General features: G+C 39.2%; 2 protein-coding genes across 3 annotated transcripts in view; both read left to right on the forward strand.

The window, feature by feature from the left end:
* The window catches only part of LOC123880355 (proton-coupled amino acid transporter-like protein CG1139), a 37,195-nt gene extending 21,597 nt beyond the window's left edge, over nucleotides 1–15,598 (forward strand). Inside the window, exons 3-9 of one of the 2 annotated variants that reach the window (XM_045928452.1) lie at nucleotides 6,422–6,523; nucleotides 8,347–8,497; nucleotides 8,885–9,094; nucleotides 9,551–9,823; nucleotides 10,030–10,208; nucleotides 10,767–10,936; nucleotides 12,187–15,598. In XM_045928452.1, coding sequence (XP_045784408.1) covers nucleotides 6,422–6,523; nucleotides 8,347–8,497; nucleotides 8,885–9,094; nucleotides 9,551–9,823; nucleotides 10,030–10,208; nucleotides 10,767–10,936; nucleotides 12,187–12,425 — 1,324 coding nt within the window. In that variant the 3' untranslated portion in view covers nucleotides 12,426–15,598. The remainder of the gene's footprint in view (nucleotides 1–6,421; nucleotides 6,524–8,346; nucleotides 8,498–8,884; nucleotides 9,095–9,550; nucleotides 9,824–10,029; nucleotides 10,209–10,766; nucleotides 10,937–12,186) is intronic. The other variant, XM_045928454.1, reaches the window with a different exon arrangement.
* Nucleotides 3,014–5,027, forward strand: LOC123880376 (cold and drought-regulated protein CORA-like). Its single transcript, XM_045928486.1, has 2 exons — nucleotides 3,014–3,088; nucleotides 3,560–5,027. The coding sequence occupies exons 1-2, from the start codon at nucleotides 3,086–3,088 to the stop codon at nucleotides 4,145–4,147; spliced, it is 591 nt and encodes a 196-aa protein (XP_045784442.1). The 5' UTR covers nucleotides 3,014–3,085; the 3' UTR covers nucleotides 4,148–5,027.
* Nucleotides 15,599–15,883: the final 285 nt, after the last annotated feature.

Raw genomic sequence — 15,883 nt, forward strand, 5'->3', positions numbered from 1 at the left:
TGCGAAATTGCTTTCTTTAGTTTTATATATAGTGTGTTGCTTAATACTAGTATAGCTTCCACCATTGCATACTATCTTTTCTACCTCCAGCAGTTCCGGATGTCTATTTAGAATTCTTTTCCCTATTCTAGTCTGTCTTTCTTTATTTTCATCGCAGAAATATACAACGTTTTCAAATGTGTTATTAAACAAGTCCCCGTGATCGGTCTGAACAGTTTTAAAGCTATCCTCACTCCAGTCTTGTTCAATAACCTCGGCAAGTTCTTCATAGTTGTTTATTTTTGACTTGTTTAAATTAAATTTATCCTCCTGTAGAGAGCATTTATAGCAGCTGTTATATTCTTTATCCCCTCTGTTATTTTCTATACCTTGGAATCTCATTTCATATACTGTCCGGAGTTCTTGCAGTTCGTTTTCTAGTTTAACGTATCTGGACTCTTGTGTCTCTCTATACTCCTGTAGTTCTTTCTGTAATTCTTGGATTCTATACGTGTCATGTTTATGTCTTGTGATCGCCTGGTTAACCAGGCTCCCAATCTCCATAGCGAACTTCTTGATTTCTTTATGAACATTTTTGTTGTCTTTTGTAAAATGATTAAGTGCGTCGCTTCTTGCCTTCAGTTTAGTTAGTTCTATCGAAGGTTGAATTTCTCTCAGTTGTAGTGTGATGGGGCTTGACAATTTCTTCCTTTTCTTTGGTCGGTCTTCTGTCGTTGGGGTTTCTTTTCTTGAATCTATATCCTTTTGTTCTTCCGTGTCTTCGATTTGATCTTCCTCTGATGGCTGACTCATTAGTTTTTCGCTTCCTGGTGGCGTTCTCCTGATAGAGTCTCTTCTTGCGAACGGGTTTATGAGCTCTTCTAGTTTTTTCTGCTTTTCATCCCACGTGTCTGTATTATTACCTCCTTGTGTATATCACCCGGACCTGTACAACAAATCAATTGACGCCTCATTCATCAAAATCGGCTCAGTAGTTTAGGCGCTGCGTTGCTACACACAGAATCTGGTTGGTACAAACATACATACATAGACTCAAAACCCTTCCTTTTGGCTTTGCCATAGTCGGGTAAAAAAGAACTTGTTACGATAAGAGAAAATCAGGTCCTTGTTTGTAGAGGTAAATCATCAAACTCATAGGTAAGTATAACTATCTACTTAGGTAATAATCTAAGAACATAAGAAGGTTATTTAAAAATTCAGAGGGAGCTATTTCAAACAAAAATTCTATGAAGCTCAAAATTAGTAGGTAGGTACTCTGGCCATCAAGTTATAAGCAAAAACGAGTTTTTCTTAAAAATTCAATAATTCCAAAAAAAATTGTTCGGAATGACCTTTCTAGTTCGTAGACCTATAATTCCTACGTCCTACATAGTTGCTTCCATAGCACATACGTAGTTTTACATAGAAATCGTTGTATATAGACACAGTTTTATGATATAAGGTAGGTAATGGCAACCATACAATGTATGGTTTATGATTATTGTCAGTATTGTACTATACTTACGATAATAAATCAGTAAGTAACGAACACACATTGCAGGTAATGAGGAGGATTAGCAGGTATACCTAATTTCCGGAATATCATCAAATAAGAATTATATTAAAACATGTAACAGGTGTGTGAAACAGAATAAATATATTACATAAATTATTACAATTTTTAACATAATTTACATAAATTATTACAATAAATTCACATAATTATAAATAATATGCCGTTTAATTAGTGATCTTTAATGGGCAAAGTGGGTTTTTCATAAAACCCTAATTTATGTTAAAATAATGAGATAGATATTCATGATAGCAATAGACATCCATTTACGTACTTAAAAAAAAGATGGCCGGAAAATCCGTTTATGTAGATTCGTAGTTAGTGGTTGAATTATTTTTCTAATCAATAGTTCTAGTTCTAATAAACTATTTATACTTAAGTCTCAAAAATACAATTATGTATGACGTGCACATGATTTGAACCCTTGATTATAGAAGAGGCCACTTTGAACCTACTTGACTGTTGAATGAATGAATTTATATACTTTTATTGTACACCACAAAATTAGTACAGAAAAAACACATACAAAGCGCAACAAAATATAGGCAGGTAGATACAATTTGGCGGCCTTATCGCTACCTAGCGATCTCTTCCAGGCCACCAAAATAGTGCAACTTGGACATAGCTATAGATGTTAGAGGTAATATTAGAATAAATAAATACATACATATATAATATATAAATATAATAGCTATATAATAATACCTATATAAATAGGTAGGTAGTAAAATACATAACGTAGACTAAACAAATATTAATAAGTTATAAGTAAAGCAATAAATGTGATACATGGATAAATGGTAAATCCTCACACACTGTTCCTATAGTGATAGAAAGTAATTATTATTTCCATTGCATTAAAATCTTAATCTATGGTCATAGACAATGTGTAGTTATAAGTAAAGCAATAAATAAATGTGATACATAGATAAATGATAAATCCTCAAACACTGTTCCTAGTGATAGAAAGTTATTTCCATTGCATTAAAATCTAAATCTATGGTTATAGATAGCCCGCTGCTCTGTGGTCTTTGACGTTCAGTTAAATGGGATTCCCAAAATAAAATATAAAAACATAGCACCCAGAATTTTTCTTACCGAGCGTAACGAGATTTCTATGCAGAATTGGAGAATTTTCACTATGCCCGCCGTTTGTCTGTCTGTCTGTCCAACCGTTTGTCAGACCCTCATAATTTGCGCATGATTACTCCAAATTTTCAATTTTTTTCAACGATATCTATCGGTTAATAATTGTGATGAATATAAGTATAGAAAACAAAAGGGCTCAATGTCAGCTGCTGTCTCGTAATTTGGTTTCATGAGAGCCCTGAGGTTGCCCAATAGGTAATCCCCATACTAGTGTCCATGGGTGCGTTTTCGTAAGCAGTTGCGTTATTAATGTATTGTGGTGTGGTGTAGGTTTGAACCTTTCACTTTCGACAGCGGCATATCTCCCAATAGTAACTAGCATCTGCATCAGTCGAATTCGTTCCGCGGGCCTAGTCTCAGCTGAATCATATTGCGCGGGAAGAAATGGTAATTATTTATTTATTTATGCATTTTATAATAATAAAATACCTATTTAATTCACACATTTACTTGTCCCGCCAAAATAAGTTCAGCCGTTCCGAAGATTAGCCCATTCAAACAGACAGTTTTTTTTTGAGTTATGGCACAGTTCAAATAAGCCTATGAGGTAGTTATTTTGAAATTACAGATAGGCACTTCAATTTTATTTATTAAAATATAAGTAGATTGAAGTAACACCAATTCTACAGTGACACTTTAAGAAATTATGTATTTTACCTTAGCATAAAATATTACCTTTGCGTTTGCGCATGCACACAGTTTAAACTTTGTATAGGTCGTTATTGTGATAGTAGTAATTCAAGGTTTGTGATAGAGCCATCAACGCACGAGTTGCACTGAAACATGCTGGGCCGTAGATAGTCTCTCATAGAAGTTGCAGTTTTTTTAAAATTATAAAGTTCTGTGATATTATTTCAGAAACCCACATTAATCCTACTTCTTTTGCAATGTTCTGTGTTCCTGGTGACATCAGAGGACGCGACCGATAGCAGAGACCTCGCTGACGAGGACTACGACGAGCTCGGCCGCAAACACAGAAAGAAGAAGAAGAAGCATCAGAATAACCCTTGCTATGGAAGGACTTTTGGAGAGAAGTTTGGCCAACATGACTACACCTACATTAACGCTCCAATAACTAATTATTTCTTGGGTTGTGGTGGCATTCCAGCTGCTCCGGTGGGAAATCACGGACACGGAGGTCATGGAGGTCACGGAGGTCATGGAGGTCACGGGGGTCACGGAAGTCACGGGGGTCACGGAGGTCACGGGGGTCATGGAGGTCACGGGAGTCACGGGGGTCAGGGATTTCTCGGCGGTCACGGAAGCCAACCTAATTTCGCCTATGACCAAGGATACAATCAACCGTACCATAACAGACCCTTTTCAAATGTGGTCTCCGCCGCAGCATCAGGACTCGGCAACGCTGTAGCGACCTACTTCAACCGGCCCAGAAAGTTCAAAAAGCAAGTGAATCAGTATCTAAAGCCGTTATATCACTTATTTTGAAACAGTTTCGTGATAGTTTGGTGTCGAGACTAAGGATAGTGTTGTGCAAAAGTTGTTATGTAAAGTTTGATCATGATTCATACAAATTACAATAGCTTCAAGAGATAGAGGCATACAGAATAATAAAGAGAGAAACAGTGAGTGCCAGACATTCGTTATTTTATAAAAGCTGAAAGTTTATTCATGATATTAAGAGTCTGGCAATGCATAACGTGATTTCTTAGTAGAAATAGAAGACCAGAATAGTTTCGGGTCTGGTCTGGTGGAAGGTCTGGCATTCGCTGACTCTTAGTCCATAAGTTTTTGTTACTTGTACCTAATACCAAATATTATTATTTTGCTCATTTGTTATAACATTGTTTTGTTTGCAAGAGTAAAATTAGATGTTAATACGTTAGATATTGTACTTAATAAAATAAAATAAATGAATATTTTTATAATATATAAATCAATAATACCAATAATCCATATCCAATATCCATATTTAATGTTAAACGTGCGCAAGTATGTCAGTCCGTCAGTCTGTTTGTCTGACTGCTAGTTTTTCACGGCCCATCTATTTAACCATTTACAAAGGTACAAAGACAGCTTGCATCAAAGGGAGGTCGTATGCATCGAAAGCTACTTTTTGTCCTAGAAAATCAAAGGATTTCCACGGGATTTAAAAACTAAACCCATGCGACGGACGTGATCGCGGGCATCCTATAGTAAACTCTCACGATCAACCGATCGCCAGCTCACTACTGAGCATGGGTCTATTTAGCACGAGGGGTTAGAGGGGAAAGTTTCTGATTTTTAAATTTTCCCGTAGTTTATATCCCACTCCTAGTATACATACCAAACAGTCTTCAGGACTTCAGGAAGTACCCTAGGAATTTTGATTATCAATGTCGAATTAGACGTATTTCAGTTGTCAAAAAATGTGAAACCATAAAAGCTAGATAATTGCTACTTGATACGTTGGATAAATCTGACTTGAATATCTTATCCTGAAAAATTCAGCATTCTAGCATCAAACTTTACAAATATGCTTCTCCCATTCGAAGGGGTGGAGGGGAAAAATTTCCAATTTCTTGATTTTTTGTTGTTTCCCAAGCCCAAAGGGGGCTACCGAGAGCTGGTACCATGCACTTACTGTATCGATTGGCAACCTCTGATACATTAAAAAAGAAAATTAAGCAATTTAAGGTCTCATTCCAGTTTTTGAGGTAGGTACCTATTAGCCGTGACCTTGCGATCGGCACGTAACCTACTTTCTTCAAATAAGTATGTGAAGGCAAGTAGAAAGGATAGTGTGATAACTTCTTGGGATCAACAAAAAAAAAACATGTTTCATGACAATCGGAACAGAACAACGTTAAAAAAATGCCGTGTTAAGCTATACAAAGTCTCCGATAACCATGTCGGAGGGTTGCCAGCAAAACATACATAAAAAAAAGAACTTCTTGGGATCTAAAGTGTCAAAAGGTGCGTAAATCCGTCGCCAATACCTATACAGTCTGTCACACACACACACAAGAGTACGAATTTGTCTTCACTTTTTAAAATACCAATTATAATGAGCTTTGACTATCTAGTTCTAGAGTTATGTAATACATTTGCTTGTTAGATTGATACACCTATTTACATTAATATATTGTAAATTAGGTACCTATCCTTTTTGGATAGAGTAGGTAAATGCTGAGTTTATTGCCGGCTCTTCTTAGTAGAATCTGTTTTCCGAATTGGTGGTAGAAAAACCTTAACGAAGAATAAGCGCCTCAAGGTGTTCTATAGTCTAACATGAAATAAAGTTATTTGAATCAAAAAGCAAACACCGATTTTCTTGCTGGCTCTTCTCGATAAAGGGCATTTCAACCCTGTGGTAAAGTCTCCTGACGATTCAAAGCAGTTATAAAGGGAACTGATTTTCTTGAATTATAGCTAGTAACACTCTCGACCAAGCCGCCTTTCAAACAAAAAAAACTAAATTAAAATCGGTTCATTAGTTTAGGAGCTACGATGCCACAGACAGATACACAGATACACACGTCAAGCTTATAACGCCCCTCTTTTTGGGTCGGGGGTTAAAAATAGGTATGTACCAAAGTACGCCAACCATAGACCACAGTTCGTCACGTTCGAATTTCAACTCGTACTTTGCACGCTAGCGAGCAAAATTACCACTTCCCACGCAGATTTCAAAGGGCAAACGAATCTTTTCCGAGCGAGTGAGATGAAAAAAATATTCCTAGTTGTATTGCTACATTCCAATAATTAATTTATATTATTCAGCAGGGGCTTTTCGTCGTGCCAACTGACTCTGGAGAGCAAGTCGAGCCAGATGGAAGAGGACAACACCGACAACCACCACCACCACGTCACACATCCCACCTCGTGAGTGCCAGACCAACAACCATCAACCCTTTTATACCTGCGCTTGACCGTTGAGGTCTAGGTTGGAACACGCTCCTCGAATGCATGAATGATTGCAAGGTTGTCTGACGTTGTACCATCAATGTACAGTAAGTGGCGCGTGAGTCGCATTGCAAGGCATGCCAGCCAATGCTAGCTAGTAGAGTATGTACTTTATATCGTAATAGAAATCCATACTCTATACTAATATTACATTATGTGAAAGTGTGTCTGTCTGTCTACTGGCTTTTCACGGCCCTCCTGTTAAACCGATTATGATCAGCTTGCATCCCGGGAAAGGATTGCTTTAGGTTCCAAAAAATCAAAGATTTCCCGTGTTTTTGAAAACCTAAATCCTGGATGGGGAATTACATGCCCGGAAGAGCATCATCTTCATAATAAGGACAGCTTCCGTCTAAACTACTTTTATCCCAGAAAATCAAAGAGTTTTTCATTAGGATTTTGAAAAACCTAATTTCATGCGAACGAATTAGCGGGTATAGTCTAGTTGAAAAAATAAAATTGTATACTGTAATAGAAATTCAAAATACAGTGTAAAATCGATTTACAATAAGTTTTTTATAGTACGAGCTTCTATTTAATGAAAAACTCCTTAAAACGTAAAAAATGCTGAGGTTCGTTTCGTTGACCTTGTTATATTTTTTTACTCTCCTTTAATAAAAATTGTAATGCAATAAAATACCCGGTCCCTTCAGTAATTTCAGTATTTATATATGTTACCGGAAATGTATGAAATCTAGGAATTGTATACAAATCCTAGGAAATTTACATAATTCCGAAGCTATTTAGGAAATGTATAAAATATTGTTTCAAAAACTATTTAATACATAAATGTCCTAGGAAATGTGCACAATTCCTAGGAATTGTATGTAATTCCAATATCGGATTAGGAAATGTATAAAAATCTAACCTAACCTTTTTTTTCGTGGGGAAATCCTCATGCACCGCGCTCGGGGTTAGGGATGCAGGGAGGTTATGTCGGACTTTTACCGAATAAAACCCCACGGCGTTCCACGCATCGCCGCCTGATGGCCAGGTTGCGGGGCCAAACACGTTCGCACATCCTAGCCAGCGCCACCCACTACGGAATCTCCTCAGGGGTCCAATATGGTTCTTACACATCGTATGAGGGACACCACGAACACAAAGGTGCGCCTCCCGACTCGAGGACTGGTTTCTTTTCGGGCGATAGACTCCCCGTGTCCATCGCCCGAGAGCCCTTCTCGGGGGGGTAGGGTAGGCGGCGGTTGTAGGCGACTCGCCTACGCCCAACCCTCCTACGACGGATGGCATGAGAGCTCAAATCATCTTCTCTCATGCGCTCCGAAAATGTAACCTAACCTAACTGATCAGACAAGAGAGTAGATATTTAGAAATACAGCAAAGACATGTCTCTAATCATGTTAGAGGAGTAAGGAGAAAAAAAAACTGATCAGACAAAAACTCCTCCCGCCCCGCTATCGCCGCATACCCATTGATATCTCAAATATTTACATTTCCGACCGCTATTTAGACAATGTATAGATTTCCTAGGAAAAGTGTCTAATATAATTTATTTTACACATTTCCGTGCGATTTTAGGAATTACATACATTTTCTAAGAATTGTATACAATGACGGATTACATACATTTCCGGTAACATATATAGTATAGTGCTTAAACTGTAAATTGAAAACAAGTGAATAAGTGCACCTCTATAGGTGCACTCTTGCTCTATTTCTGTGAAATGCGAATCGAACAGTCTATTGTAATCTGGAAATATTAGAATTGTTCTAATTTTCAGATATTTGGACACACTTCTGCACTTGTTCCGCGGCAACATAGGTTCAGGGCTCTTGGCAATGGGTGATGCTTTCAAAAATGGGGGCATCATCTTTTCGCCCATAATAACTGTCATCCTCGGCGTAATCTGCGTACATTCACAACATTTACTGGTAAGTTGCGCGGCAACATCGCTTTCAAGGAAGACGCCGCCAAGAATGGCGGCATCATCTTCTTGCCTTATTAAAGCATCATCCAAACCTGCGCGACCAAAGTTACTACGAATCGGGAACATCAGCCGCACTGCGCCCACAGTATTTAATGACGTTATACACTATACGTGACTACAACGCGATTCAACTGGGTCTGCAGATTGGGACGCTCGCGTCTAATAATCTAGTGATCAGCATGTTTGCACTAACAAAATATGAGGTCTGCGATTTGCATGGTAGTCGCGTAGGTGTGCGTGTATAGATACGTGTCCTGAATGCTCCCACATCCCGCGTTCAGACGCGCAGGTGTGGCCGTTGCTTAAACAGTATGACGTTATCTTTCTACAGCTGGATTGCTCCGAGGAGATGTATAGGAAGACAAAGCGGGATAGGCCGCCGGGATTCGCGGATACGGTGGCGCTGGTGTTCGAGCACGGGCCGGCGCGGCTGCGGCGCATGGCGCCCGCCATGAAGGTGCTTGTGACCACCTTCCTCTGCGTCACGCAGATTGGCTTCTGCTGTGTCTACATCGTCTTCATCGCCAACAACGTCAAGACGGTAAGCATTGATGATGATGACACCAGATAATGATATTATTTTGCTTGTAGATATTCTAAAAAGCGGCGATAGTAACTTTTTGGAGTTGCATGCGTTTTAAGCAATTAAATATCACTTGCTTTAAGGGTCGAGGAAAACATTGTGACCCGTGTCCAGTGATAGAGAGAGAGCCAGTGAGGGCCAGATATTCGCTATGATCCAAACTTCATAGTCGCTAATCGTTCTACCCTGTGTTGGGGACTTTCAGCTTTTATGAAATAACGAAGGTCTTGCACTCGCTTGCTCTTAGTCTATAAGTCAGCGACTGGTTGAATGATGATAAAAATGTTCTAAGCTTACTATTCGCCTACGTTCACGTATAGGTGAAGAATATACACAGGTACACATGATCACACGTTGCCATGATTTTTAGATCACTATAAAGTTATTAAGGATAGGCATTTTATTTTGTTACAGATATGTGATCAATACGATATCCACTTAAACCTCTCCATTCACATGCTGTTCGTATTCATCCCACTTTTCCCTATATGCCTGATACGAAACCTAAAGTACTTGACTCCATTCTCCACGCTCGCCAACGTGCTGATGGCGTTGGGTGTGGGGGCAGTGCTTTACGAGGCGACGCAGGACTTACCGCCAGTAGAGTCGAGGGTGTACCTGGCCTCCTGGTCCCAGCTGCCGCTCTACTTTGGAACTGCTGTTTACGCCTTTGAGGGCATTGGTTTGGTAAGCTAAATAACGATGACGATTTTCTAAAATAATTTAAAATTATTATCCTTATTAGTTTCATGGCTAGCGCGTTTTAGTTGTGACTTTCCGAGATTGCAATTAAGCTCTGATGAGTATTCGATAAAAAATGATCTACCATGTACAAGACTTTTGTCAGAGTTTCAGCAGATAATCAGGTACTAAGATCTTTTTGGCATTCACAGGTTCTGCCTTTGAAGAATGAGATGAGAAATCCGGAGCATTTCCAGAGGCCGCTAGGAGTGCTAAATGTTGGAATGGTGGTGGTCGGCAGTATATTCATCACGGTGGGATTCCTCGGTTACCTTAAGTGGGGCGAAAATGTTGCTGGCAGCCTTACTCTTAACCTCAAGCCTGGCAATGTGTAAGACTATTTATTGCTGCATTTTTATGAACTAGGTAGAATTCATTAGCTATGTTTCTTTAAAGGTTGGTATTCCAGTATGTTCGCGCTCTAACTGCGCAACCCGCGCGATCAACTATTCTAATAGAGAGGGTGCACGCACTACTACAAGAGATACGCTGATGTGTTCGCTAAATAACCATCGCCAGTTACCACCTGAGGCACTTCCCACAGAGTTGCAACGTTACTTGCCCCAGGAGCGCGAACGTAACCATTAATGTTGAAGAGGCGCAGAACGCAGTTGGAGCAACTGCGTTCTGCATAGTGGATACCCACATAAATTTATGAAAGGGGTTGATGATCTAGGACCCACCATCACATAGTCTCGAAGTGTTTCACCGGTTTCTATTTCTAGCAAATGAATCAGTATGTCAGTAATGAGGCACTTTAGTGTCGCGAGCAGAGGATCTTTGAAAAAGGACCTCGGACGGGTCCGAAACTACCTAGATGGGCTTACGTTGACTAATCACGTGAGTCTGTTGTGTAAGTTATTTAAGAGTTATTCACTATCTTTTTCAGGGTTAGCATGACGGTGCAGATACTCATAACGCTGGCGATCCTGTTGACATACCCGCTTCAGTTCTACGTGCCCATCGCGATCACATGGCCGGCGCTACGCAAGAAGTACGCGCAGAAGTCGCCTGTTATGAAGGAGTTGTACTACAGATCCGCTTTGGTGTTGCTCACTTGTAAGTATTTACCTACCTAGAAACTCTTAAGGCAACCTGTTTCGATTTTCTTTCAGGGTGAGATCAAATTCATATATTTTACCTATTTTGCTACCTACCTAACTATACTTACTGTGCCAAAACGAAATTGTAGACGAGTATGAATACTGGAACACGCAAACCAGTTATTTAGGTCCAATTTTGAGAAAGAGATTAACCGCCGAATCCAATTCGGCTGGGCACCGTTTGGGAAGATTTGAGATGGTTTATCGTCCGAAACTCCTCAGTGCTTGCTGACTTCGAACAGAGCGTGTTACTAGTGATGACATGTGGATCCGAAATCTTTAAAGCGACTCTATCTTGTCCCTTCTTCACCGTTCTACCACAGAACAGTGAAACTCTTGAGCGTTGGCATCCTTCTGTTGACGACGCCCAATCTGCTCGCACGAATCATTTTTGCTCAACGTTTGTGATTCGAACAGCTTATTGGATGTCCTTCCGGCATCTATGTTTCCTGCCACGTATAACTTAAATACCTTCAAGGCAAGAGTGAATAGGCATCTTATTCGCAAGCGCGTTACAATTTAGACCTCTGAATTGCTTTCTTGGCATGATTGTCGTCAAGCGCAAGCCTGTCCTGTAATAAGTATAAAAATAAAGGGACACGAAATAGGTTTAATTTTTTTTTATTCACTATAGGCAAGCGCTTGACCACAATCACACCTGATGGAAAGTGATGATGTGGTCTAAGATGGGACGCGTTTTCCTAGAAGGTGACTCTTCACTCTTGTTTTAAAGATACCCGGATTGTAATTGGTAGGAAACACAGATCGCGGGAGAGTATTCCAAACCTTAGCCATGCGTATGAGGAATGAAGACGCAAAACGTTTCGTGCGTGTAGATGGAATGTCGACGACATAAGGATGGAAACTCGCCCGACGTCTTGCGGTTCGGTGGTAAAATGGTGAAGGGGGGACAAGAAATTATATTTGTGAAGAGATCGGTTGGCACTAAGTATATTCTATTTTATTCGCTTACAAGTTAGCTCTTGACTGCAATCACACCTGGTGGTAAATGATGATGTAGTCTAAGAAGGAAGCGGGCTAACTTGGAAGAGGTATACCTACTAGTTTTATTAAGCCCATAACCCTTATCAGTTTTTATGCGGCATTGTACAGGAATGCCAAGTCGCTTGTCGGTGCGGCTTTCCTGGTACTGATAACTAGCCACAATAGCCTCCTACAAGACTAAATTATATGGTTTGCTTTCAGTCGTGCTGGCGGAGTTGATTCCTCAGCTAGGGCTCTTCATCTCGTTGGTGGGAGCGGTGAGCAGCACGACTCTGGCACTCATGTTCCCACCCATCATCCAACTGGTGTGCACCTATACGAACACCAACAAGGTCCCGCTTCTCATGGCGTTCAAGAACACGTTCATCATCCTGCTTGGGATCTTCATCTTCGTCACCGGAACTTACGTGAGCATTGCTTCCATCGCACAAGCTTTTTAAGTGCTTTTTTTTGTTAGATTGAGGCTGAGATAAATAGAGCGAACTTTGACTTTATTTAGAGATAAACATGTCAAACATAAATCTGAATCGGAGTACTCTGCACTTAGGATGTGTTTCAACTGTAGCGGAGCTGGGCGGAGTGGAGCAGAGCGGACCGCGAATTGGCCAATCACAGTGCTTGAAATCTCCACTTAGCATCAGTAGAAACTGTTATTGGCCAATTCATGGTCTGGTCCGCTCCACTCCGCCCAGCTCCGCATCAATAGAAACGAACCCTTAGGAATCTATAGAGCATATTTTGGCCAAACTTAAGTTTCTATTAAAACGAGACAGACTTATGCCTACGATATTAACGCTGTCTCGTTTTAACAGTATCTTAAGCCTAAACAAAACAAAGTGCGCTAATTAATATCTCTATAGATCTCAGGCTGAGACTGAGAGCTAGGTCAAAGTTCGTTCCATAATCTATAATCTAGATATAAGGATTATCATTGAACTTAGTTACTGTTAACTTAAATAAAAGTGCGGGAGATTTTAAATAATATTTACGTATGGCGTTTACGTTTGATACTTTGATTTTATTGTTATTACTTATTAAATCTTTTATATAAACTCAAAAATGTATGTAGGTATGTAGTATGTAAGCTAAAAGTGTTTAAAAACTAGTGCAAAAAGTTATTTTTCTCAAGGGCCAAAGGCTGACTAAACTTGAATAGTTCGACGATGACTCGAATAGCCAGACACTTGAAGTAAGTGGTAGGTACCTAGGGCATGTCAGTAGTCTCCAAGTTGAGAAAAGACTGTAATATTATTTACAACTTAACTAGATAAATATTACGTATACGTAAGCTTTATTATTAGAGGTTATACTATGAAAATGTCGTTTTATATTCAAAAATTCAAACGTCTAGTTTTCTTAGAACAAACTGTATGTTTTGAAGTTACGCCGCTTATATTCTATACTAGATGATGCCCGCGACTTCATCTGCGTGGATTTAGGTTTTTGAAAATCCCGTGGGAACTCATTGATTTTGCGGGATAAAAGTAGCCTTATCCTTCCCCGGGATGTAAGTTATCTCTGTACCAAATTACGTTAAAATCGGTTATGTAGATGGGCCGTAAAAACTAGCAGATAGACAGACAGTGAAAAAACCGTAGTTAAATATGAAGAAGTTCTGTCCTCCGCGGACAATAGTCCCTCGTCTGCGCAGGCCCTTAAGATGACTAACAATGGAATTCATAGTCAAGGTAGGAGCTTTTTTAGAGGACTATTAAACCGACCAAAGGTACGATTTATGTCTTATTTAACCTTTATAGCTCGTTCACACAGGCTGCGTAAGCGCAGACGTAGCGCGTACCACTGCGTTGTAATGTGTGGAACTGTATAAAAAATGGCGCACCGCTTGCGTAAAGCGTGGACGTATGCGTAACTCGGTGTGTTAGGGGTTTACGCGCGTCACTACGCATGTGTCACGTGTACGCAATTGGTGTGAATCGGCCTTTATGCAATGCACTAAGGTTGTGTACACGACACATGTCGACAGAATCCTTCATCTGAAGAAGCTCTCTATCTTGACTATGAATTCCGGTGAATATAATACTTAGAATAGCAAAATGTCTAAATGGAATAGGTATATATAATTATAAGTAATATACTATTATGCCGAAATTGGGTATTAAATTAACGTGATAGTTTTGTGATCTATAAAACATAGGTAGGGATTAACCTTTTTTGCGAAGGATCTAAAATATATTTATAATTTAGTTAAGCGTTTGAACTATTTAAAAGTACCTAATACCTCAAACTGTATTGTACTAAATTTAAATATCACGGACCTGTTCGTTTATACGTGCGATTGATAAAGAAATTAATGTCGTGAACCTAACTTCGTAATATAAATTCCGCTTTAAACATCATTGAGTTTGAATGGTTAATATTCAACACTAGAGGATGCCAGCGGCTTCGCCCGCGTGGAGTTTGGTTTATTGAAATCCCGTAGGAACTTTTTGATTTTCCGGGATAAAAAGTAGCCTTATGTCCTTCCCCGGGATGTATCCCAAGTTTGTACCATATTTCATTAAAATCGGTTCAGCGGTTGGGCCGTCAAAACGTAGCAGACAGACAGACAGACAAACTTTCGCATTTATAATATTAGTATGATGGATGGAATGTGTACTAGGGGCGCGCGCTAGGTGAACTTCTCTTTAAGCAATTTATAATAAATCTCATCCACGTTATATCGGGATAGCATACCTAAGTGCCTACCCATAGTCTATTTACACTCAGAAAAGTAAATATTTACACTATTGTTAATATCAATTTTATTTAAAAAGATAATTATTTTATAAGAGCGATGTTAGTTAAGTAATTATTATTGATAAAATATTTTCCAATGGAAATGCCAGAATAAATAACTTGATTCAGTTGTGATACTGATACATGAAGTACAATAAGGGCTCATTTACACGAGAGTAATTGTTCACACGTAAAAAAGCGTTGACACGTGAACATTATACTTGGGAATCCATTGGACGCTTTTTTAAAGGGCGTTAAAAAGCTCTCGTGTAATTGAATCCTAACAATTTAATATGCGCAAATTCTAGACAATGGAAACTAGCTGACACCCGCCATTTCGTCCGCGTGGATTTAGGTTTAAAAAATTACGTGGGAATTCTTTGATTTTAATAAATCCTACCGTGGCGCGTATTAATTTTTTCTACTTACATATTACTCTGCATTCTGGAAATAGGACGGAAATTTTAGGATCTAGTTACTATCAACTATTTTTCAAATGTCAAATTACTACATAATTAGGACTAGAAACTATTGCAATACTTGATTACTATCAAGAGTTTAGATTTTAGAATAATTAGGAGATATGTGATATACTTGCGAATAAAGTATTACTTTTAATAGCTCGTTCACACAGGCTGCGTAAGCGTAGACGTAGCGCGTACCATTGCGTTGTAATGTATGGAACTGTATGAAACATGGCACGCCGCTTGCGTAAAGCGTGGACGAATGCGTAGCTCGGTGTGTTAGGGGTTTACGCGCGTCATTACGCACGTGTCACGTGTACGCAATTAGTGTGAATCGACCTTCAGTGTGTTTTTTGTGTTCCGTCGTTTAGTATTACGCAAACTTTGATATACTTACGAATAAAATATTACTTTTAAAATATGTTTGTATTATTTTTACTCTAACGTATTGGGAAGTTCACTTGCAGAAGTCGTTGCCATCGTCAAGTCAATGTCAAATTCTGCAAGTTTTTAGTATAAATAGGTACAAAACTTGTAGAAGTTGATATACTTGAGAATGTATGCAAGAAATTGCAAGTGTTGCTAGTGATTTGCTGCTTACCCTGACCCTGACCCCTGTAAGATTTATTGCCAGTAAGCCCTCAGCTTAAAGAATAATACAGAACAAAAACTAATCTAGACTACTACACTTAAATACA

This window comes from Maniola jurtina, chromosome Z (assembly GCF_905333055.1).
Source record: "Maniola jurtina chromosome Z, ilManJurt1.1, whole genome shotgun sequence".
Taxonomy (NCBI): domain Eukaryota; kingdom Metazoa; phylum Arthropoda; class Insecta; order Lepidoptera; family Nymphalidae; genus Maniola; species Maniola jurtina.